The 24,036-nt window shown below is 35.4% G+C and overlaps 1 protein-coding gene across 1 annotated transcript in view; it reads left to right on the forward strand.

Annotated features, from left to right (window-relative positions):
• The window catches only part of LOC150078926 (F-box only protein 31-like), a 94,584-nt gene that overhangs the window by 65,924 nt on the left and 4,624 nt on the right, over window positions 1-24,036 (forward strand). The window contains exons 6-8 of the mRNA XM_090382890.1: window positions 957-1,066; window positions 6,204-6,360; window positions 15,793-16,013. Of these exons, the coding sequence (XP_090239016.1) occupies window positions 957-1,066; window positions 6,204-6,360; window positions 15,793-16,013 (488 nt within the window). The remainder of the gene's footprint in view (window positions 1-956; window positions 1,067-6,203; window positions 6,361-15,792; window positions 16,014-24,036) is intronic.

Below are 24,036 nucleotides of genomic sequence, written 5' to 3' on the forward strand. Positions count from 1 at the left end.
TGAAGAAAACTCGCCTAAAAAAAAAAAAAAAAATGTGGAACCATTTAAAACTGGTAAGGGCTGGTTGAATAGATTTAAAATCCAGGGAGAAGCCGCAAGTGCAGATCAAGGAGCCGAAACTTTCAAAAAAGAACTTTTGTTAAAATTATTGAAGAGGGGTATTATGTGTTATACTTCTCAACAAGTTTTTAACATAGCTGAAGCAGGACTTTTGTGGAAACGAATGCCTAAAAGAAGTTTCATATTGAAAGAAGAAAAAAACATGCCAGGTTTCAAAGTGGTGAAGGATCGGTTGACTTTATTGTTGGTTGTAACGCTGCGGGGGATTTAAAATTAATACCCCTTTTAGTTTATTTGGAAGAGGACCAAAGTTCAACTCAAAATCCACACATTTTTCATGATTAAATTCATTATTTTAATTGGAATTTTAAATTTACTTTTGATACGCAAGTAGTTACCACATAATTATACGTATGCAATGCAGAATATTTTATATGTGCAAATATTTGAATATTAAATATTTTGACCAACATTTGTGTATCTTTTCATTACTGTTTATTATTCATTAGGAAATATCCTATGGCACTGACCGCAGCTCATAAATACATATGTTACCTTATGGGAAAGTGGGGGTCACCTGTACTTTAATGTTGAATGAACAAACGATAACAAATGCTGAAAATGACACTTTCAGCCTCAACACATCCTAGTTTTGTTTGCAAAATTCTTATGTAGCTGTGGGTACCTGAAGTTCAAGAATGATACAAATCATAAGTCACGATAATTTCATTGACAACAATACATATTAGTTTGGTTTTCATACACAAAATATGTATTGTTTTGTTTCAATTTTCAAACCAAATAAATTTAGTTTGAAAATTGCTTTTATCTATTATAACTTTTAACTAATTTGTATAATTAAGGTTGGCATAAATTTTTCTTTTATTATCATTTAGGGATTAATGGAATGGTTATTGGAAGAATCAGCACATCCACTTGATCTTCAATTATTTCCTCATAGCCAAGAATTATTGCTCATGAAGTACCTCATATTGCACCAATACAAGTAAGAAAATTTTTGAGGAGTCATTTTCTGTATTATTAAATATCAGTAATTGATTATACCAAATAGTTCTTTAAAAAATAACATATTTTCATAACACAATTTATTACCATAAGTACTAGATTTTAAGTTATACTTTGAAAGTCGATGTACCTGCTAAAAAAAGAATTAATTTTTAGGTAATATACTGCTAATTATGCTTGGCCATAGTATGTGATTAATTCTTACTGTATTTACCACAATCTCTGTAATGCCTAGAAATTCTTTATAAGTCTAAGGAAACTTATAATGAAAATTCATATGACTCCATATTAGTATTAGTTGAGGCATATGATGCTAGTAAGCAAGGCAAGCTTATACAGCATCAGCCAAAAAAAAAAAAAAAAAAAAACCCTTCCCATTTCGCCCATCCGGTCACTCGAAATGTTTATCTAGTCCAGCCTTGCCGGGTGGGTAAAGTGCCTGCCTGGCAACCAAAGGTCGCGGGTTAGAATCCTGCCTCGGGCTTGGATCAGAATAGAAAATGTAAAAACCTTGGGAAGTGCAATACGGCCACAGAAGCCGATGTGCCAACAACTAACAAAAAAAAAAAGAAAAAAGTCCAGCCTTAAATTTATTTAAGCTATCAACTTCCACAACAGATGGGAGTCTGTTCGAACAATCAACTACCCACGGGCTAAAGGCAACTTTCCACACATCTATTCTACAACTGTCTTTCCTCAATTTGAATCTATGCTCCCTCAGGTTCTTAATCTGAGCAAGTGGAAATATTCTGTCAACATTGAGCCTGCTCAAACCATTCAAGGTCTTATACACCTCAATCAGATCACCTTGCAGGTGCCTAGTCTCCAGATGCTGCAACTTGCAGAACTTAAGCCTTTCTTCGTAAGCGCACCCCTTTGTTCCTCTCACCAGTCTTGTTGCCCTTCTCTGTACTCATTCTAGCAACTCTACATCCTTCCTAAAATGAAGCCTCCAGACCTGTATGCAGTACTCAAGGTGTGGCCTGACCATTGTCTTATACAAGGGGATAATCACCTCCTTGTCTCTGCTAGCAAAATTCTTATATATCATTGACAAAACTCCATGACCTGCTCTAGTAGCCCATCTGCACTGCTCAGAGAACTTCATATCTGACTGCACAATTACCCCCAGGTCTTTTTCATTCTCCACCTCCCTGAGTGTAGTACCACACATTTGGTACATTTCTCTTGGGTTACTGCTACCCATAGGGAGTACTTTTCTTTTTCAATGTTAAACTTCAGTTGCCACCTCTCAGCCCATCTTCTCAACTTTTCTAGATCCTCTTGCAGTAGTGTACTATCATTACTGCCATTAACAACCCTGCCAACCTTTGTATTGTCTGCAAACTTAGACATTAATCCTGATATACCTTCATCGATATCATTGATAAATACAAAACAACAATGGGCCCAGCACCCAACCCTGAGGGACTTCACTAATAACATTAGTCCACATAGAGCAGTGTCCGTTTATTACCACTCTCTGCTGTCTCCCACTCAACCATCTCTTTATCCATTGAAGCAACTTGCCCTTAATGCCATACTGCTCCAATTTGTACAGCAGTCTTCCATGTGCAACAGTATCAAAAGCTTTTCTGAAATCCAAGTATATGATATCAAAATTATTTTTTTGCATCCAGTTCCTTTGTAACCACATTGTAGTCAATCAAATTGGTCAGACAAGACTTCCCCTTAACAAACCCATGCTGTGTCTGAACTATTACTGCTGTCTTGTCTAGGTGATCCTGTACCACCTCTTTAACCAGTGACTCCATTATTTTCCTTGGAACAGAAGTTAAACTAACAGGTCTATAATTATTTGTCACCCTTTGATGAACCCCACTTTGTGAATTGGGGACACATTTGCACATCTTTCCTCCATGGGGACCTCCTCTGAATCTAAGGATGTTCTCATAATTATGGCTAAGGTTTTTCTAACTTCACTTGCTGCCTATATGAAATTCAGATTGAAATCTATGCTGTTCATCATATGAAATGATGCATGCACATTTATCATATTGATATAAAAAATTTATAACTGATTGCTTGTTGATTATGATTGTTAATTATAAGTTATTGCTAAAACACATTAGTTGGCAGGGGGAGAGTGTATCGTACTATGTAATTATGTTTTTCTGCAGATGTAGGGGTCTAGGACTTCAATTTTTTCAGTGACTGGCAGAATCTTTCAGAGGTTTCTCACTCTGGTGGTGGTTAGTGGTAGGTCACGTGACAGGTGATTCACAAACATAAAGTCCCCATGTTAACTGCTAATCAACAAATTAAAAATTGCAAATTTTTTCTGTTCTCCTAAGTTAGTCAAACTTTTACTGCAGTAGTTTCTGATGTAATCCCCCCCATACATAAATCGTGCACAAGAACCTTTTGAACAACCTGCCACCATTTTTATAAGTATTTAACTTTTTGCTTAAGTAGTATTGTGACAGACAAGTGATGATGCTATGTTTGTTTATAGCTTTGGGGTACTTGTTTTTCTTCTTCTATTATTTAAATAAATATCTACACTCTTACTCTAGTTATCTTGGTTTATTATTGTTTACACAGTAAAAATGAGAATATGAAACTTGATATTCTCTCAAGGTGGATGCCACTCAGTGAAAAACACAAATTTATATTTCATATTCTGTGGGAACCCATATTCAGGTAAAGAAGTGGGTGGAAATATAATCTAAGCCACTGCAAAAATCTGGTTGTTTGTTAGACACTGTCAAAGGATTAAATGTACTTTCACGTGTATAATCAGTAAACTAAATTTTATTCACCATGAGCATATAATATCTCCATATTTAACCTGCTAATGGTGCCATTACCCCTCCCCAATCTCAACATGTTATTGTATTTTATATCTTTGAAGCACAAAATGATAAAGGTTTTGTATAACCTAAAATAATAATATGGTTGAGATTAATATGTACATTACTGTATTATTATTTGTCCAGTCCCTTAAATCTGAAATCCATTAAATCGAGCGTTTACTGTGGACATGTACTATATGTAGTTCTCATACAGTTACATTTTAACAGAATGAAAATGTCAACATGCATTCAGAAACAAAAACAGAATTTAAGTACATGTAAATTTAAAGTACTCCTTCAGGATTTTTATGTAAACAATACTTAATTTCAAACTATAGTGTAACTGTGATATATAGACACCAATATCTGGCATTAGTAAGACTTTCATTATGAGTTTAGGTAGAATTTTGAAATAGACTAGACAGCACTACTGAGGCTTTCAATTCTTGTAGATTGTGGCTCTATGATATTTGCATAACTTTTCTGCACCTCATGCAGAGGCTTCAAGTCTTCATCATTCTGAACTCCTATGAGGTCATTCTGGTGGAAACTTTTTTAGATAAATTTGTGGTAATTGCTCTGAACTTTGTGTTCCTGAGCCAAGTACAAAGTAATACCCATAAACTTCAGTTTTGTCATTAGTTGATCACAATTTGTAGTTAGGCACAAATCACAACAGACTGGAGAATATTTTAAGAAATTTTACATCAACAGTAGTGGATGAATGAATGGGATAATTTCTACCCCAAAACTAAATATGCAAAGAAAAAATCTCTGTACAGAACAGTTGGTAAATCAGAAGTAATTGGTTATGACATTCATGTATAGAGGAAAGTGGTGAGAGAGGGTACTGATAATGATACCGGTAAATTTTGGTAAACAAAAGATTCCACAAAAAATAGGTGGGATACTTTTTTCTCCCATTCTTTTACTCCTGGATTAAAAAACTTCTAAAGCATTGTATGACAAGCTGCAAGAGTAGCTCATGGGATCTTGTCAATGATATATAGGAATTTTGCTAGCAGGGATAAGGAGGTAATTATCCTCTTGTATAAGGCAATGGTTAGGCCACACCTTGAGTACTGCATACAGGTCTGGAGGCCTCATTTTAGGAAAGATGTTGAGCTACTAGAATAAGTACAAAGAAGGACAACAAGATTAGTGAGTATAACAAAGGGTTACTGTTACCAAGAAAGGCTTAAGTTCTGTAAATTGCAGTGTCTGGAGACTAGGCACCTGCAAGGTGATCTGATTGAGGTGTATAAGGCTTTGAATGGTTTGAGCAAGCTCAATGCTGATGGGATTCTTCCTCTTGCCCAGTCGCCACAGGGGATGTAAATTCAAATTGAGGAAAGACAGTTGTAGAATAGATGTGCAGAAATTTGCCTTTAGCCAGCGGGTGGTTGATTGCTAGAACAAACGTCCATCTGCTGTTGTTAAAGTTGACAGCTTAAATAAATTCAAGGCTGAACTAGACAAACTTTTTGGAGTGAATGGATAGGTGAAACGGGAAAGGTGTTTTTTTTTTTTTTTTTTTTTTTTTGGATTTTGTTGTATAGGGTGGCCATTGAAAGGCTGAAGGGTTTGAAAAAGTCATAACTTGTTCATTTTTAATCTTTTTTATTTTCTTTTTTTACAGGTTATAGAGCATCGCTTGGAGATTAAAATGTGGCCACTGAAAGACTGACCACCCTTTCAGAATCTTCTGAAGCAATGTTCTGGCGATGCCTAGTTGAGCAGAGCGATGACGGGTAGAGGCAGATGGATCCTCAAGGACACTCTGCCGTACGGCTTCCACCGCTGAGTCAGTGTGCACAGTGCACTTAGGACCTCTTCCCGGAAGACCGCCGACTGATCCAGTTCTTTCAAACCGGGCGATTAGGTTCCGAATCATTTTATCACTAGGACTTTAAAATGTTGCTGGTATTTTCTCTGAGTTTCAATAATTGATCTTTCACTGGAATAGAAAAACCCAACGAGTTTTACTCGTTGCTGGACATCATATGTAGCCATTTTAATCTCCAAGTGATTCTCTATAACCTGTAAAAAAAAAAAAATAAAAATGATTAAAAATGAACAAGTTATGACTTTTTCAAACCCTTTAGTCTTTCAGTGGCCACCCTGTATAAGCTTGCTTTCTTGCATCATATGCCTCTGCTAATGCTAACATAATGGAAGCTTTAGTAATTATATTCATAACTAAAATTTTACATTAAAGCAATTTTTTTTTTTTTTTTTTTTTTTTTGTCTTTTAATTATGTAGGTTGAGTAAAATTTAACAATAATAAAAAAATATTCCAGTTTTTCTTATCAGTTCCGACGAGTTAATGTACCTAAACGATTTTCTGGCGTTCCTATACAACCTGGACTTTTTAAAGGTACCTATGGTGCTCATGGTTTGGAGCTTGTATTATTAGATTATGAAGAAGAATCCAAAGTGAAAGCCCTGAAAATTTCTGTAAGTGTATTTAAAATGTTTTTAACTACTCACACCAGTTCTTTTTTTTTTTTAATTATTTGATGAACATGTGCTATTTAATTGTTTGTAAATCTGTCAAATTTTTGTGTAATTTTTATTTTTTAGTGTAACGAAATGGAAAATAAGTTTCAATTCTTATTTAAAGAGTAATATGATTAATCATGATACTTTATTTTTCATTATTTGTTCATCGTGTATTGTATCTATAACTTCCACTCACATTTTAGTTGTAGAAATTGGTGATTCCTTGTTACACACAAATAAAAAAATTAATGAAAATGTATACGATGTCCGGTCCATATCATAATACTCTTTTGTACATACCTTAAGGATATGTTTTTACATATCTTTTTTATATAATAATAGTGTTTTATATGTTAATAATTGCTAGTTGGTCTTTTTCAAATCATATTAAAATTTGATCAAAATAGTAAATTCAGTATATGAGAATTGAATTGTATTATTGGTAGTTGAATGCAGGTCACAAGAATGTGATATTAAGAACTCTTTACTGTAATGTAGTTAAAGTACAAGTAATAATGCCCATAAATTTAATTTTAATAGCATACAGATTTAAATTTACAATTAAACTATACGCTCATATGAACTTAATGTTTAGAATAGTTCTGAGCTTGTTAGACTTTGGATTATATGCAATTACATATTATAGCCGTTGTAGTCATAAGTGCATATAAATGTATATAACATATATTACAAGCAATACTGCATATTCCTTAACTAGATCAGTTTTTCAAGTGTTGATCTCTGAACTCCATAACAAATCACTGTATTGCAATTAAATTAGCATGGGATAATATTTCACTGAGCATGGAAAAATTTCTCAAATCAGCACGGGAAAAATTTTAATGCTATTTTGCTATTCATTTTCATGCTATTGACTACATCAGATGAAGCATTTTCATTAAACATGCCAAAAATTAAATCTGTCACAAAACTTTGTATGGAATTGGGATTGCCAATCATGGAAAAGATTTTACTATGAATGGCATTATTATTGTGTTCTGTGGCATTTGCAAAAGGAATGTTCCATTCAAGAAAAAAATCAAGATTAACCAATATGTGAAAACAGCATGGCACGTTATGGCCAGGCAAAGGAAAAGCAAGGAAAAGTTTCAAGAGCAGTCACTTTTAACCAAGCCACATACTTCAGAAGAATAGAAAAGTGATTTTCAAAGGATTTGTCTTGCCCTGGTAAGCAGCAATTTCCTTTTCAATAAGTTACACAATCAAGTCTTCAAGCAGTTTTTGAATAAAAAATTAGAAATCAAAAATATTCCAGACAAATCTAATCTACCTTGAGAAAGAATTACCTTAACACTATTTATGACAGTATTATTTGTGAAGATATTAGATAAAACTGCATATGGATGTCTGTTGATGAAACGTCAGATGTTTGTGGCTGCTATATTGCACATTTTATGTGCAGAAAATTACACGTAGAAACATTGTCTGTATTTACTTGCTTGTAAGGCCCCTTTCAAGAGTCTTACAAGCAATATTTTACTCTACAATAGCAAGATTTTGTAATGATTATTTGCAGTTATTATGGCTAGAATCAATCCATAGAGGAAGAGTCCATATTTTTGTTTGTGATTCTGCTTCGTATATGGTAAAAGCTGCTTCTGTGTTACAACTTTTCTCTCAAAATCTGATCCATATTACTTCTTTAACCCCTGGCCTACATAGGTTTGCATGGTGCCTCCATAGCCAGATGGGCAGGAGCAGCAGTGCATAGCACATGCTTCTTGATTAGGAGGATGCGGAAAGGTCAAGGAATGACCACTGCATATCCCCGGAGCAATATGACCTTAGTTGATAATGCTCCTAAAAACCAAATAACAAACAAACAAACAAACATAGGTTTGCAGAGGCAATTCAGGAAATTTTTAGTGAAATTAACACTTATTTCTAGTATAAAAAAGTCTTTGTCAAAGCACCTTTGAGAATATCAGCTCACGGTCAACCGTGGTTAGTACCTACTGAAAACCCACAAACCGCCAGCGAGGTGTTGGACAACCACGGCTCATCGATGCTCAAGGTGAGTGAAGGCTCTCCCGGATGGTACGTGGCAACAGAAGTGCGACTGTGGCACAACTCACCGGTAATTGGAATGCTGGTGATTGGAGTAATGTGTCACAATACACGGTACATCGAACCCTGTTGAAAATGGGACTGCGTAGCCGCAGGCCACTCAGAGTTCCCATGCTAACCACGGTTCACCGGCAACAGCACCTACAGTGGGCATGCGAGCATCAAAACTGGACCTTGAGTGATTGGAAGAAGGTTCTCTGGTCCAATGAATCACATTTTCTGTTGCACCATGTGGACAGCCGGGTATGTGTGCATTGTTTACCTGGGAAAGTGATGGCATCTGGATGCGGCATGGGACGAAAACAAGCCGGTGGCGGTGGTGTCATACTTTGGGCAATGTTCTACTTGGATACCCTGGATCCAGTCATCCATGTGCCGGGCACTCTGATGTCTACCACCTACCTAAACATCATTGCTGACCAGGTACACCCCTTCATAGCAACGGTCTTCCCCTCTGGCGGTGCTGTCTTTCAGCAGGATAATGCCACACCGCCCAGATTGTTTGAGACTGGTTCGCGGAACCAGTCTCAAACAATCTGGACTTGCACTAAACTTTCTGTATTCAGACTATTGCATTCAGCTCCATACAAAATGTGGGGCGTCACCACTAGAGGGGTTGCGGTATAAATTAAAGGGGTTGCAGTGATTTTTAATAAAATAATTTTTTGTATACGTAAAAGCCAAAAACCTTTTTAGCTTTTATGCACTAATTATTATGTACATAAAACAAAGTTGAGATACGATTGAACCCTACTGCGACAGTTTATTTTGTTAGGGTGGTTACATGTGTGACACAGGTGGCGTTCTTACTGTCTGTGTCAGGAATATGCCTTAATTTGCTCACTGGCTATGAACACACAGAAAGCATCTGACTGGTGCAACTTCTCAGTATGTAATATAGTTAGGGAAGGACATTACGTGGTTGTTTTCCATTAAGATTATTACTATATTTAATACCACTCTTATACCACGTGAAATTAATAATATAGTTTATTAAGCTATTCACCTAAAGTACTATACGTTAATGTGACGTTTCAGGTATCTTATCGATACCCATCATCATGCTGACAGACTCCTCTTGCCGAAGCTTCCAGAAACCTGATGTGCATACAGCTATATTATATTATTAATTTGCTAAACTATATTATTAATTTCACCTGGTATAAGAGTGATATTAAATATAGTAATAATCTTCTCAGTATATATTAATACTCTCAGTACTACTCAATTGCTCAGTAGTACTGAGAAGTACTCAATTCTGAACAGTAATTCCTTTAGTTCTAAATTGTGCAATTTATTTTATTTAAATGCTACTGTATATAACTAGCTTAAATATGTAGCAGAAAAAATTAAAATGCCAAAACTGAAAACTGCAGTAAAAAAAGTGTAATACTTAGCAGACACTGTCTTGCACAAAGTAGCAGAGACAAATATTGCTAAAATATAAATATTAGCATTAGCATTAGTAGAGGCATTTGATGCAAGAAAGCAAGCTTATGCAGCATCAGCCAAAAAAAAAAAAAAAAAAAAAAACCCACTTCCACTTCACCCCTCTGTTCGTTCAAAATATACCTGTCCAGCTGAGCCTTAAACTTATTTAGGCTATCAACCTCCACCACAAGGGATGGAAGTCTGTTCCACCAACCAATCACCCGCTGGCTAAAGGCAAATTTCCGCACGTCTATCCTACATCTGTCTTTCCTCAATTTCAATTTATGCCCTCTCAGGTGATTTTTCTGAGCTAGAGGAAGAATCCCATCAGCATTGAGCATGCTTAAACCATTCAAGGCTTTATACACCTCTATCAGATCACCTCGCTGGTGCCTAGTCTCCAGACACTGTAATTTGCAAAACTTAAGCCTTTCTTCGTAAGAGCACCCCTTTGTTCCATTCACTAATCTTGTTGCCCTTCTCTGTACTCGTTCCAGCAGCTCTACATCCTTCTTGAAATGAGGCCTCCAGACCTGTATACAGTACTCTAGGTGTGGCCTGACCATTGCCTTATACAATGGAATAATCACCTCCTTATCCCTGCTGGAAAAATTCCTGTATATCATTGACAATACTCCATGAGCTACTCTTGCAGCCCGTCTGCACTGCTCAGAGAACTTCATATCTGCCTGCACAACCACCCCCAAGTCCCTTTCATTCTCTACCACTGTCAGTGTAGTACCACAGAGTTGATACGTTGCTCTGGGGTTGCTGTTTCCCATGTGTAGTACTTTACATTTGTCAATGTTAAACTTCATTTGCCACCTCTCAGCCCATCTGCTCAACCTTCCCAGATCCTGTTGCAGCAGCATAGTGTCAGTAGTGTCCTTGACAACCCTGCCAACCTTTGTATCGTCTGCAAACTTGGACATTAAGCCCGATATACCATCATCAATATCATTTATAAATACAGAAAACAATAATGGACCCAACACTGAGCCCTGAGGGACTCCACCAATAACATCAGTCCACGATGAGCAGTTTCCATTGATTACCACTCTCTGTCTTCTCCCCCTCAACCACCCCTTTATCCATAGCAGCAATTTGCCTCCAATGTCACACTGCTCCAATTTGTGTAGCAGTCTTCCATGTGCAACAGTATCAAAAGCCTTTCTAAGATCCAATTATATAATATCAAAGTTATTCCCTGCATCCAGTTCTTTTGTGACTGCGTCATAGTATCCAATCAAGTTGGTCAGGCAAGACCTCCCCTTAACAAAACCATGCTGTGTCTGAGCTATAACTGAAGTCTTCTTGTCTAAATGATCCTGCAGTGCTTCTTTAACCAGTGCCTCCATTAATTTTCCTGGAACAGAAGTTAAGCTCACAGGTCTATAATTACTTGTGTCAGCCTTTGATCCTCCTTTGTGAATTGGGGTCACATTTGCACATTTCCAGTCTATGGGTACCTCCCCTGAGTCCAAGGAAGGTCTCATAATTATGGCTAAGGGTTTGCTTACTTCCTTTGCTGCCTCCTTTAATATAACTGGATAGATCCCATCCACCCCGGGTGCCTTTCTTGTGTTTATCTTCAACAGTTTCTCCTCCACTTTACTCCCAGTTATTTCAAGATTCTGTAGCTTACTGCTAGAGTTGAATACTCCTCTGGCATTCCCCTCGCTGAATAACTCCTCATGTGTGAATGTCGTTGCAAAATATTCATTTAGTTTGTTAGCTACCTGAGCAGGATCATCAACAGTTGACCCATCAATATCAAGTGGACCAATCTGATTCATCCCCTTCCTTCTAGAGTTTACATAAGTAAAGAACTCTTTGCTGTTTTTCTTTGCATCCCTTGCCAAGGATTTCTCGTAATCTGCCTTTGCCTGCCTAACCTTCTTTGTAACTTGGTTGCATATCAACTTGTATCTATCATAGGCTTCTGTGTCATGTGTTAATCTGTAAGTATCCCATGCATTTTTCTTCTCTGCCATATGCCTCATTAGTTCATCTGACATCCATTTTGGCCTAAACCTTGAACAATATTTCTTAGTTGGTATGTAAAGCCTAGTAGCTTCCAAGATAAGTTCTTTGAATGCTTCCCATTTTGAATTTGCTGTTGGTAACATCATCAGTTGGTCCCACTGTATAGAATTTAAATACTGTCTCAGTCCATCGTAGTCGCCTTTACGGAAGCAATAACCCTTCCCTTTACCCCTAATGGTAGTTACCTCTTTGAGTAAATCCCACTTCAGCACACTGTGATCACTGCCACCTAGTGGTTCATTTATCTGCAGATTCTTAATGCATGAAGAATCACTGCTGATAATCAAATCAAGAGTATTACTCCCTCTAGTTGCCTCCCGAACATGCTGATGTAGAAAACAATCATCCAATAAATCCACAAAAGTCCTGCTAGTGTGTGAGTAACCAGCCCCCAAATTCCAGTCAATATCTGGGAAATTAAAATCTCCCATTATAAGACACTCTGATTTACTGGCCCACTCTATTTCCCTGTACAGTTCCTTATTATACTCATCAGAGTAATTAGGCCTATACCACACTCCTACTCTCAATTTTGATCTCCCAATGTTTATGTCACACCAAACTGACTCCACACTGCACTGTCCAGCTATGTCGACTGGCTTCACTTCCTTGGTTTTTATGTGTTTCTTAACTAATAGCATAACCCCTCCTCCCTTCCTATCCTGTCTATCCTTTCTGTAGACGTTGTACTCCCCAAATTGCAGTTCTGCATCCCTTATATCTGTGTGACACCACGTCTCTGATATCCCAACAATATCTGCCTTCGATGTTTTGAGCAATACCTCAAATTCATCAAATTTATTTACTAAACTCCTAGCATTGGTGTACACGCAAGTATACCTGCACCTGTTTCTATTCTTAGCTACCCTAACACAACCCATGTGTTTACTTGTACTGCAATGGCTCCCAGCAGTCTCTGAAATACCATGCATCTTGTTTTTCAGGCTTCTGCTCATTCTAATAGAAGCAGTGCAAGAATCTCTTTCACCTCTGCCAGTGGCTACTGTCAATCTATTGGTCTTTGTCTCCCCCCAAGCTAGCAGTTTTCCGACCCACCTAACACTGCCTCAATAGCATCAGCAAATATTCTTGCACCCTTTCTATTTAAGTGTATCCCATCCCTGTAGAAGCAATCTCTCCTGTTAACAAGTACAGTCCAGGCTGAAAAAAATTCTACCCCTTGAGCCTTGCACAATCTTTCCAGGGCCGAATTGATCGACAAGGCTCTCATCATATACTCCCTCCTATCGTGTCTGGGCAGAATTGCAGACACTTTCAAATTCTCGGCTTTTGTTCAACAGTGACCTGTACTTGTTAAGTAATTCTGCCGGTCTCCTACTCTTAATATTATTAGTGCCAACGTGTACAACTATATCACCTTTTGTGCCCTTAAAAGATGATATTCGCTCTACAACGTCATCAACCTTTGCCCCTGGCAGACATACCCTGGTCCTATTCCACCTATCTTTTTTACAAAGCATGTTCCCCGTTTCCCTGACAATAGAGTCACCAACAACTACTAGTTCCTTTGGGACCAGCGCATTCTGCCTTAGGGGTTGTCTCTGTGTCACGCGATGCCCAAGTGCAAGCTATGGCGTTGATGTGGGCAGCTGAGAGCTTGATGGGCCCCTCAATTTAGTTTCTTCGAGGGCATCCACCCTGTCCTTCAAGCTCTCATATAGGCCCACAAGAACGCCAAGTTGTTGCCTGATATCGATACACTCCTTGCACCGCGCACACACACAAAGACATCCCCCTTGGCAGTATCATGTCCCGTACCCGATTGCTCTGCAAACATCACGCAAACAGTGCATTTTATAAGGCTGTGAGTCAGAGGACAACTGCCCCCCTCAGTTCTGCTCTGAGCCACAGCACTTCCATTAGCTTGAGCCTTTTGCTTTGCTGCTCTGGTCTGAGTCATGATTCTATTAATTTATTAATTAATTATGTTACGTTTGTAATCTAAGTCGTTATATGTATTTATTTAAACATACAATTTAACTGCTAACGAAGTTCAACTAACACTATCTAGTACGGTATATAACCTACAGTATATCTAGTACGGTATCACAATGGCGGGAAAGTTACTAACGGTAACGGTAGTTACGAACACGTGGAAACCCTTACCGATACTTTTACAAGGCCGAGTAAAGAATAAATACACCAAATTAATCAAAAAATCACAAAATAATGTTATACTACTAAATTTAAATCAAAAGTTTTAGAAAAACAATAATATAGAAAATATAGAAAACAATATAGAAAATATACCACTGAATGCAAGGAATGGGAACTGTAATATTGGAGATAACATGAAAAGTGGAACAGAAAAGTAAAATGTGGAACAAATAAATTTAGAAAACTCGTAATTTATAAAATTATAACTATTGCAAATATAAATAAGACATTTTGCAAGTTTTTGACTTATTCCATGTTTCTTGTAGTTTAAAATGTGTTCTATTTGAAGGTTAATGGCATAAATCTTAAGCCATTGACTTTACAGAGAAGTGCATGACTTAACTTTGGAGCAGAATGTTGAACGTCTTTGCAGCTGAAGTGGTATAAGTTATTTTCATGCTGAATCATGCATAGAATGAAACTTAAAGTTCACAAGGCTCTCAAGAAACAGCAACCTATCTGCAAAAATGTCAACATGTTCTTTAACAACACCAGTCATATAATTGTATACAGTGATACCTGTTTTGGTCAAAATAGGAAATTAATAAGGGAGATAGTTGGCTGTAATACTAAACTCCATTCACTATTTGTGGACTGTAACATGGGAATCATTTGTTAAAAAAAACAAAAAACCAACGTTTCAGACATTTTGGATACTACAGTTCTGAATCAAAATTCAGAACTGTAGTATCCAAAAATAGCTGTATTTTTGGATACAGTCATTTGGTACGAAAACAGGAACATAGATGTTCTCCTGTTTAGAAGGACATATATGTTCCATAGCAGTGGTATTAAAAAAAAAAAGGAAAAAAAAACTTTTTTAATTCAGAAAATAGAACAGCCTACTTCTTCTGAACTGAGCCAATAAAAAAATGTTCATAAAAAGAAAGCGAGCAAAGAATAATGTGACAGTAAACTGCCTGAAAATTCAGTGGATTGGCGTGAGAAAGGTGCTCAAACTTCTTTACAAGGAGAGTAACAGCAGCTTCATCAATTTCAGCATCCTGAATTTGAGAAGTAGCAAACATGGTTGGCCTGATTTCTTTTATGCCATTTCACATCCTCCTCTGTATCCAATATGTTGTCCCATTTCAGAACTTAAAAAGAAAAGATGTGTTGGACCTTATCAATAATTTTTACCTATCGCTAATTTTTTAGAAATGTGAAATCAGTAAGAAAAAGTGAATCTAATACTGGGTCACTTATGGGCAAAGAGGAATAGATGGCATAATTAATTTGTTTTTAGGTTAGTTTCTTTTTAATATGTTTTCTTTCAATAAAAATTCAATTGATTTCAGTGATTAAGTCATTACATGCTGATGTTTTTGATTTATAATGAATATTAGTAGATGTAATAAAAATTTTATCCCTTTTGCTGATTTTTGTTTACTTAATAATAATAATAATAACTTAATAATAATCTTAATAATTAATGCCTAATTTCTTTATAGACCCAAACTCAGAACCTCTTATTTTTCAAAACCGGGTAGCTCAACTGATAACACACATTATAGTCTCTTTCATCAATTTAATGTGACCAAGTGAAAAATTTCATGTATAAAAATTTAGAATAAACTTAGAAGAATTTTATATATATATATTTATATACATATTTTGTATACTTTTTTTTCCCTCTCATTTTAGGGAGATCCCAATGTTCCAGCTGGAAAAATAACATTCCAAGTGGACCTGAATTACCCCATGGTCCTAACAGAAGAAGAACAACATACTGTTTCACACTTGGAATCATTACAAGCTATTAGGATTTCAGCTGGACAGGAAACTAAACCTACTACCCAACCATTTCACCTACCTGTTGATTGTTTTGAGCGTTTTAGTAGTATTCCCAGATTGTGTACTGCAAGGTAAGAAAAATAATCTCTCCCCATTTGATAGAATATTTACAAAATACAGGTGCAACATCGAAAAACTTGGCAACCTTGGGAAAATTACCTGTTTTTGGATATTTCTGGTTTTTTAAGCAGTAAATCTAACCAAGGCAACAACTGTCAAAATCCAAGCACAGATGAATGGAGAATGTATCAATGTACTATTTTTTTTAGTTTCTCTACATGATGAATTTATTATTATTTTTTTGCCAGCTTTATTAATTATATTGTTTTATCCTTTTATTACCTTAGACATTAGTCAAATTTTGAAACACCTCAGGCACAATGAATTTACTGAAGTGATTTCCTAAATATTTGCTTCATTAATGTTTCATTAAAGAAAATGAATAAGTAAAATATTTAAGAAAAAATAAACAATGCATGATTCGCACAATGCTTTCCCTGCAATCACCAAAGCAACAGGAAAGTGTTCTTTCCAGTAGAGATCCTCTCAGTCATCCCCACTGAGAAAAACTCCTTGCGATTCATCAGCCAGATTGTCTACCAAGTATTTCTCTGTTAAAAATTTGAAAAAAGATACTTTACCAATAATTAACTAGAAAATAACTGTGAATTATGGGCCAAGGTGTGAATTTTGCATAGCAACAGGAAAGTCTTGCAGAAATAGTCAAAATTAATTAATTTATGGTCTGAAAGAAGTTGCCAATTATCTCTGAAGATAGTTCTGTCTTTAAAGAGCAACTTATGTTCCTGGGCTAATTATTTGCAGCTGTTGTTCAATGCTAAAACTTTCAACAGGTTTCAGTGACCTGTCATTAAGATGGTGTGTGTGTCAAATTACTTGTGTGCCTCTCTTCTATGACAGTATAGTGGTTTCACCACTTGTCACTTGTCTAGAGAGGTCTGGGCTTGAATCCGTGAGGAATTTTTAAAGGTCTCTTCAATCGAGGCTGTAGTTAGCTAATCTCAAGCAGAAGTAAGGTTCTCCCTGCAAGTTACTCTCTCTCTCTCTCTCTCTCTCTCTCTCTCTCTCTCTCTCTCTCTCTCTCTCTCTCTCTCTCTCTCTCCATCATGTATTTGACCAAGTAAAAAATTTCAAACAGATATCTCTGTTGGTAGTTGCACTGTATGCTCTTAATTTTAGTATTTAAAAATTGGCCATTTGTGTGTGAAAGTTTTTTTTTTTTTTTTTTTTTTTTTTTAAATAGCTGTTACAAATATAAATAAGATATTTTGAAATTATAGAATTTATATTGTTGTTGTTGATATGGGGGTTTGATGACGCATAAGCTGCTTTGGCTATAATAGAAGTATTTATACATCTTATGCTGCAGTACTGTAAGCATCTGATTTTAGCGAGCTATCAGACCCTAACATGTTATAAGATTGTGAACATAACTGTTAGTTTGTGTGTTTTTTTTTTTTTTTTTTAGAAAATAATATTAGTCTCTTTAATCAATTTATATTTCAACAAGAAGAAAAAATTTTTTCAGATAGTCTTTACTGACAACTGCTCATAGGTGAGCATACTGGTTAGATAACTGCTGTAGGGATATTATATATCTTGTTAACCATATTAAGAATGGTTAACAACTATTAATAATCATTAACACTGTAGTCAGAGTTTGGTGGTAGTAGTGGGCATGGCACTGTCCAGAAATGGCATAAATTCCAGATCTGCTGTGAACATCTCTAGAAGTGGAAGGGGGGGGGAGAGAAGGTGTATATTGCCCATCCTCAAATTCTTCTTTTGGAAGTAGAATACACTGACAAACTGGAAATATGTTATGCCATAGGCTTGTCGATGAGGTCCGTGATCTCAAACATAGACAAAAACGTGTTTGAAAGATATGGATGTGTTTTCTTGAAGGTGTTTTGTAAGACATGCTTTTTCATCTCAAGGAGAAAGGGGAACTGGTAAACATGGTATCTACATTAGAACTTGTTAGGTGATATTCTGACTGGATCTCTGTGTTTTTGAAAATTTTCACCTGTTATGTGGCTGTGATTGGATCTCTATGGTGATTGCCAGTGACAGTGGACCTCATTGGATAACCTTCCTTATGAGCCTCAATACTACCAAAAAAGATGAACGGGTTCAGAGTTATTCTGGTTGAGAAGTCAGTGGCAATACCTGCACCATGAGGAATAACATTATTTTTTATTTTCCTCTCTAGGTCTGATCTTTGGAGATGTTCTAATATATGTCACTATTTTGGAGAAGAGACAGGACCTAGTTGTGAATTGACCTGTCTAAGACAATTGTCTTAGGTTGGCTTACAACACAACATCCCTTGTCTGCTTTGTGAAAATTAAATCCTCCCTAAATTCTTTGACAGCTTCCTATTTTTCTTTTGTGAAGTCTTAACAGTTGTTGGATTGGTTTTAAAAAGCCTGGTAGTTAAAATTCTTAAGAAGTCTTGTAGTTTCCAGGGTTAAGGAATCTGTGATGGCAGATTCTAGTGTCCAGGTATGCAAAAAAATCCATGGTAGGGAAGCAGCGGAGAGATAAATTGTAACCCCTTATCAAAGAACATTTGTACGTATTTGTGTTGGTTTTATACTTTTGCTGCCAAAGTTTGTTGGATGGAGGTGGTTGAGCTGATTGGCAATGGCAATAGATTTTTTCACATGACTGGATTGCCTATTGGTGAGGTTCTCAAGCTTTTTTTCCGAGTCTCCTTTTCTTGGGAAGAAGACTGAAAGGGACAAAGTGGTAATTATTCCTTGGTATTACAAGTACCTCTTTCTTATTCAATGATGTAAAGCCTTGATTAGGTCATATCTTAAGTATACAGTTTTAGAACTTGTGTACTTAAGATATGACCTAATGAAGGTTTTATTTTATATGTATATATACAGCAGACTCTCGATTTACTGGGATCGGATTAACTGGGACACTTCAAGCTCCAAATTTAAAAAAAAAAAAAAAATCAAACAGAAATAATAAAATTCAAGTAATAACTAGAATAGGTATAAACAGATATTTTGCAAGTCATAAATAATCGACAAGAACTGACGTTATAAGTCATCATTGAGAGATTAGTGTACCTATTATCTTGAAACCCCCACTGTCTTCACACCTACCGCTCAAAAGAAAAAACAAAAAAAGAAAAGAAAGAGACCAAATGTTTAGTTTGTTTTAGTGCATCGCTTCGATTGTTGCATTCCATCGCATCGCAAAAGGACAAATTTTGTTTCGTTATGCATGTCATATTGTTTTTGTTTTTTTTTTTTTTTTTTTTTGTTTAGAAATCTCAAATTATGGGTAAACGCAAAAGTATTGCGCTTTCAGTTAAACAAAGACTTAAAATTATTGAAAAGTTTTTGAAAACGGTGCATTCATTAAATCTCTAAAGAACCATTATAATGTTGATGATCAAACTATACGCAACCTTGTAAAAAAATAAAGGGAAGCTATTAGATTTAAAATCGACATCGCAAAAAATAAAGGGAAGCATCGTATTGGACACACGAGTAGTATGTGGTAGGTTTTTTTTTTTTTTTTTTTTTTTATGTAGGCTGCTCAACATTTTTCGATATAGTAAGTCCCTGACTTACGTAACTACGGTTTTACATAAATTTGTTTTCGCTCGGTGTTTATTTTTTATTCATTGGTTTTTTTTTTTTTTTTTTTTAGGATTGTAAAATTTAAAACAATAAAAAAATAATAAGCAATCAATAACGACGATCACGGCTTTAAAGTGAGATTGGAGCAACAAGCAAAAAAATAGGAAAGAAGAGAAGATTCTTACAATTTTTTTTTTTTTTTTTTATATATGACTGAAGATTTTAGTGAAGGGGACACACACTTCACCATAATAACCCACAGAATTCCAGCTATTGGTATTATCGCAAATGCAATAAGATCGAATTTACTACCCGTTTATAATAGATTGCGCTAACAGAAAAGCCCAATAAAATGGAAAGTGCAAATGGTTTTTGTTACTTTATGGTAGTGACCTCCAGAAATGTGCTTTAGTAAAATGTGAGCTCGCGTGGGGTGATAATTGTGAGTTTTCGCTTTAACCCTGTGAAGTTCTTTAAAGAAAATTTCATTTTGACCGTTATCACGGTGCCGACTAAGAGACAGCGGTACTAGAAAATCTACCAAGAAAACGAAAACGATCGATTTGGGTCAGAAAATTAAACTAATAAGAATGTATGAAAATGTTCAAACATTAACAAGTATCGCGCCAAATTCAAATTTGTCAATAATAATATAGTAGCAATATGTTACTAGTCATTCCCGAGTTACGTAAAACTTGACTAAGTAAGACGTCCTGGAACTTATCTCTTAGGCATGTCGAGGACTGCTGTATTTTTAGATTAACCGGGAAATCAATTATCCGGGATTTGTTTTTCATTCCGGAAAAACAGAGCGCTAAGTGAATCCGTGCTAAGCGAGCGCCGCATTCCCATAAGGTAACGTATGTATTTGTGAGTTGCTGTCGGTGCCATAGGATATTTCCTAATCAATAATAAACGGTAGTGAAAAGATGTACAAATGTCGGTCAAAATATTTAATATTCAAATATTTGTACATAGAAAATATTCTGCATTACATACGTATATAATTATGTGATAACTACTTACGTATCAAAATTAAACTTAAAATTCCATTTAAAATAATGAATTTAATTGATTTAATTTAATTGATGAATTTAATCATGAAAAATGTGTCGATTTTGGGTTGAACTTTGGCCCTCTTCCAAATAAACTAAAAGGGGTATTAATTTTAAATCCCCCGCAGCGTTACCACCCAACAATAAAGTCAACCGATCCTTCGCCGCTTTGAAACCTGACATGTTTTTTTTTTTTTCTTCTTTCAATACGAAACTTCTTTTAGGCATTAATTTCCACAAAAGTCCTGCTTCATCTATGTTAAAAATTTGTTGAGAAGTATAACACATAATACCCCTCTTCAATAATTTTAACAAGTTCTCTTTTGAAAGTTTCAGCTCCTTGATCTGCACTTGCAGCTTCTCCCTGGATTTTAAATCTATTCAACCAGCCCTTACCAGTTTTAAATGGTTCCACATTTTTTTTTTTTTTTTTTTTTTAGGTGAGTTTTCTTCAGATAATCATATTGGCTAATCTCTTTCTCTCTCTTTTTTTTTTTTTTTTTTTTTTTTTTTTTTTATAATATTTAACTTAACTGAATTCTGCATTGGATATTGTCTTCAATAAAATTAAAGTCTTTCTATTCCAATCCTAATAGCCGGCCTAGCCCTAGTTGCTTGCAGTGGAACAGCTATCTTTCCCACTGCTAAAATTAATTCTTTATTTTTTTATAATTGTTCTTACAGTTAAAGTTGCAAGTCCTAAATTGTGGCACACATCAGCTTGTCTTTGGCCGGAATTGATTCACTTCAAAACGTCTAATTTAATTTTCAAATTCAGTAGTATTTTCTTACATTTATAGTCTTCGTACTGTGCCCAGACGTTGTTGCTTTTTCATTGTTTTTTCATTCTTTGTAACTGCGTTGGTTGTATTAATTACAATACAATGTTCAAGTAAACTGTCCATTACGCACGATGTCTAATACTGTACTGAGTGATGACTAGACTTTGGATAAATGCATATATAACGCAAATATTACAAGCAATATACTTGATCATTTTTTAAAATGTTGATCTCGGAACTACGTATTAAGTCACTGAGCGTGGGAAAATTTCTCAAGTCGGCATGGGAAACATTTTAATGCTGTTTTGCTATTCATTTTCAAGCTATCGACTCCATCAAATGAAACGATTTCGTTAAATATGCCAAAAATTCAATCTCTAAAAGAGCGTTATAGTGATCAGTGACAGCGTTATAGTCAGATACGGGTTATAATATAAGAACAGCGTTATAGCGAATCAGCGTAAACCAAACCGCATTATAACAGAGGCCTGCTGTATATATAACTTAAATAAAATAAAATGCATGCCAGTAGCATGGCAAACCAATAGAGTGAAAGTGAATCTATCATATAAAACAGTACTAAACACAAGAATAAAGTACTGTTGGAGAAACACTGCAAAAGAATTTAGAAAGTGAAGTTCAAATTTAAAAGAAACTTAATTTATTTTTGCTGTCTATTCTTTGTTTCATTTGGATATAATTTGATATATAGAGAGAGAGAGAGAGAGAGAGAGAGAGAGAGACAAAAAAGGTAAAAATCAGTATATTTGTGCATATGATAGGGGAGTTGAGCTATAACGTGTAGTAACCATGGAAGAATAGGGAGAACCTGTAAGTAAAAGATCAATATAACAGAAATAAATATAAAATGCAATTAATAAGGGCATAATAATTGTAAGAACCAAAAGCTGTGGGTCTTAGGACTTTAACTACTTCAGTAAACTACTTTATTACTTTTAACTACTCAAATTACTTTAACTACTTTAGAAGTAAAAGTAGTTTGAGTAGTTAAAAGTCCTAGGACCCACAGCTTTTTGGTTCTTATAATTATTATGCCCTTATTAATTGCATTTTATATTTATTTCTGGTATATTGATTTTTTACTTACCGGTTCTCCCTATTCTTCCGTAGTTACTACACCCATAGCCTAGTAGTCAGCCGCGCGGGTGCATAAGTACACGTGCCTTGAGTGACCGGGGTTCAAGCCCATGGCTGCTGAATACGGTGGTGTATCTTGTAAACTCCTCTGACCGTTTGGTCGTCCCGGAGTACAAACAGTAAATTTATTTTTTATAGCTCAGTTCCCCTACCATATGCACAAATATACTGATTTTTACCTTTTTTGTCTATTATTCATTATGGTTGCCAGTCCTTTCTGCATCTACCGTAGTTCCTGGATCCATAACCCGATCTTATATACATTTTATGAATTTTGCATAAACTCTTACAGCCCATTCCTGTTTGATGAGACTTTTGTAATTTCATTGCATCTTTATCTTTTTATATATATATATATATATATATATATATATATATATATACAGTCTATTCCGGTTATTTGGGACACATCGGAACTAGTGCATTTTGGTCCGATTAAGCGGCTGCCCCAATTATCTGAAGTTTCACGTAAATAGTTAAAAATACAATGTAACCCCCCCTTTACAATTGGTTCACTGTACAATCAAATCATGTTACGACGAACTCAACATAGTAAAGTACCGTTCACTATACGATGTGCAGTAAGCGCCGGTCATTGTGATCACATTTATGAATTGAATTTTAATTCTAATTAGCGAAAATAGGAGGAATATTACCTTACCAATTAAAAAATTAAATGATGCGTGAAAATCGGAAGAATATACGTGATAATCAGAATAATTAATACGTACTGTAATATGTACATACGAACTAGTTAGCATTTGTGGGTGGGGGTTAAAATTTAAAACAGTAAAAAGATAAGCAATCAATAACAAAGAACATGGCACACACAAATTGGTCTCCTGCCCTGATTAAACAGCATGCTGTCCCAATTAAGCGATGTAAACCCTTCTGTTTTTAAGATTTTCCCCAAATAAATGGCTGCCCTGATTAACCGGTGGCCCAAATAACCGGAATCCACTGTATATTTAAATTCAGAATGAATTAATAGAAAAATGCACAAAGATGGAGAATATAGAACAAAAGGTGCCAAGACTAATAGAAGGAAAGCAAGAAAAAGAAAAGAATAAGGTATAAAAAGGAAAAGAATTTTAAGAACCTAAATGATTTATTAAATTATTTGAAATTAAAGGCTGAATCAAAGTACCAATTGAAAGTAGAGAAGCTGAAAGGGAAAGTAAAATATATAATTAATAAGTAAAAAAAAAAAATAGTGAACATCAAATTGTGGGTGGGAAGATAAAATAACTAAGGGAAAGAAAGTTTGATGCGAACTAAAGAAGTTTGTTACATAACCAGGTATTTCATCAGAGGACTATACCTGATCATGTACCAAATCACTGCGTTTCTATATAAACTTATGATTATGGAGAAAAAAATTATTAAAAAACAGGGAGAAAATAATAGATCCTCCAAAAACATAAGCAAGGTAGCCCTAACACAGTGTATATAATTAAGTTAAAGAAATTAAAT

This window comes from Mastigoproctus giganteus, chromosome 10, assembly GCF_048544385.1.
Source record: "Mastigoproctus giganteus isolate SK-2022 chromosome 10, ASM4854438v1, whole genome shotgun sequence".
NCBI classification, from domain to species: domain Eukaryota; kingdom Metazoa; phylum Arthropoda; class Arachnida; order Uropygi; family Thelyphonidae; genus Mastigoproctus; species Mastigoproctus giganteus.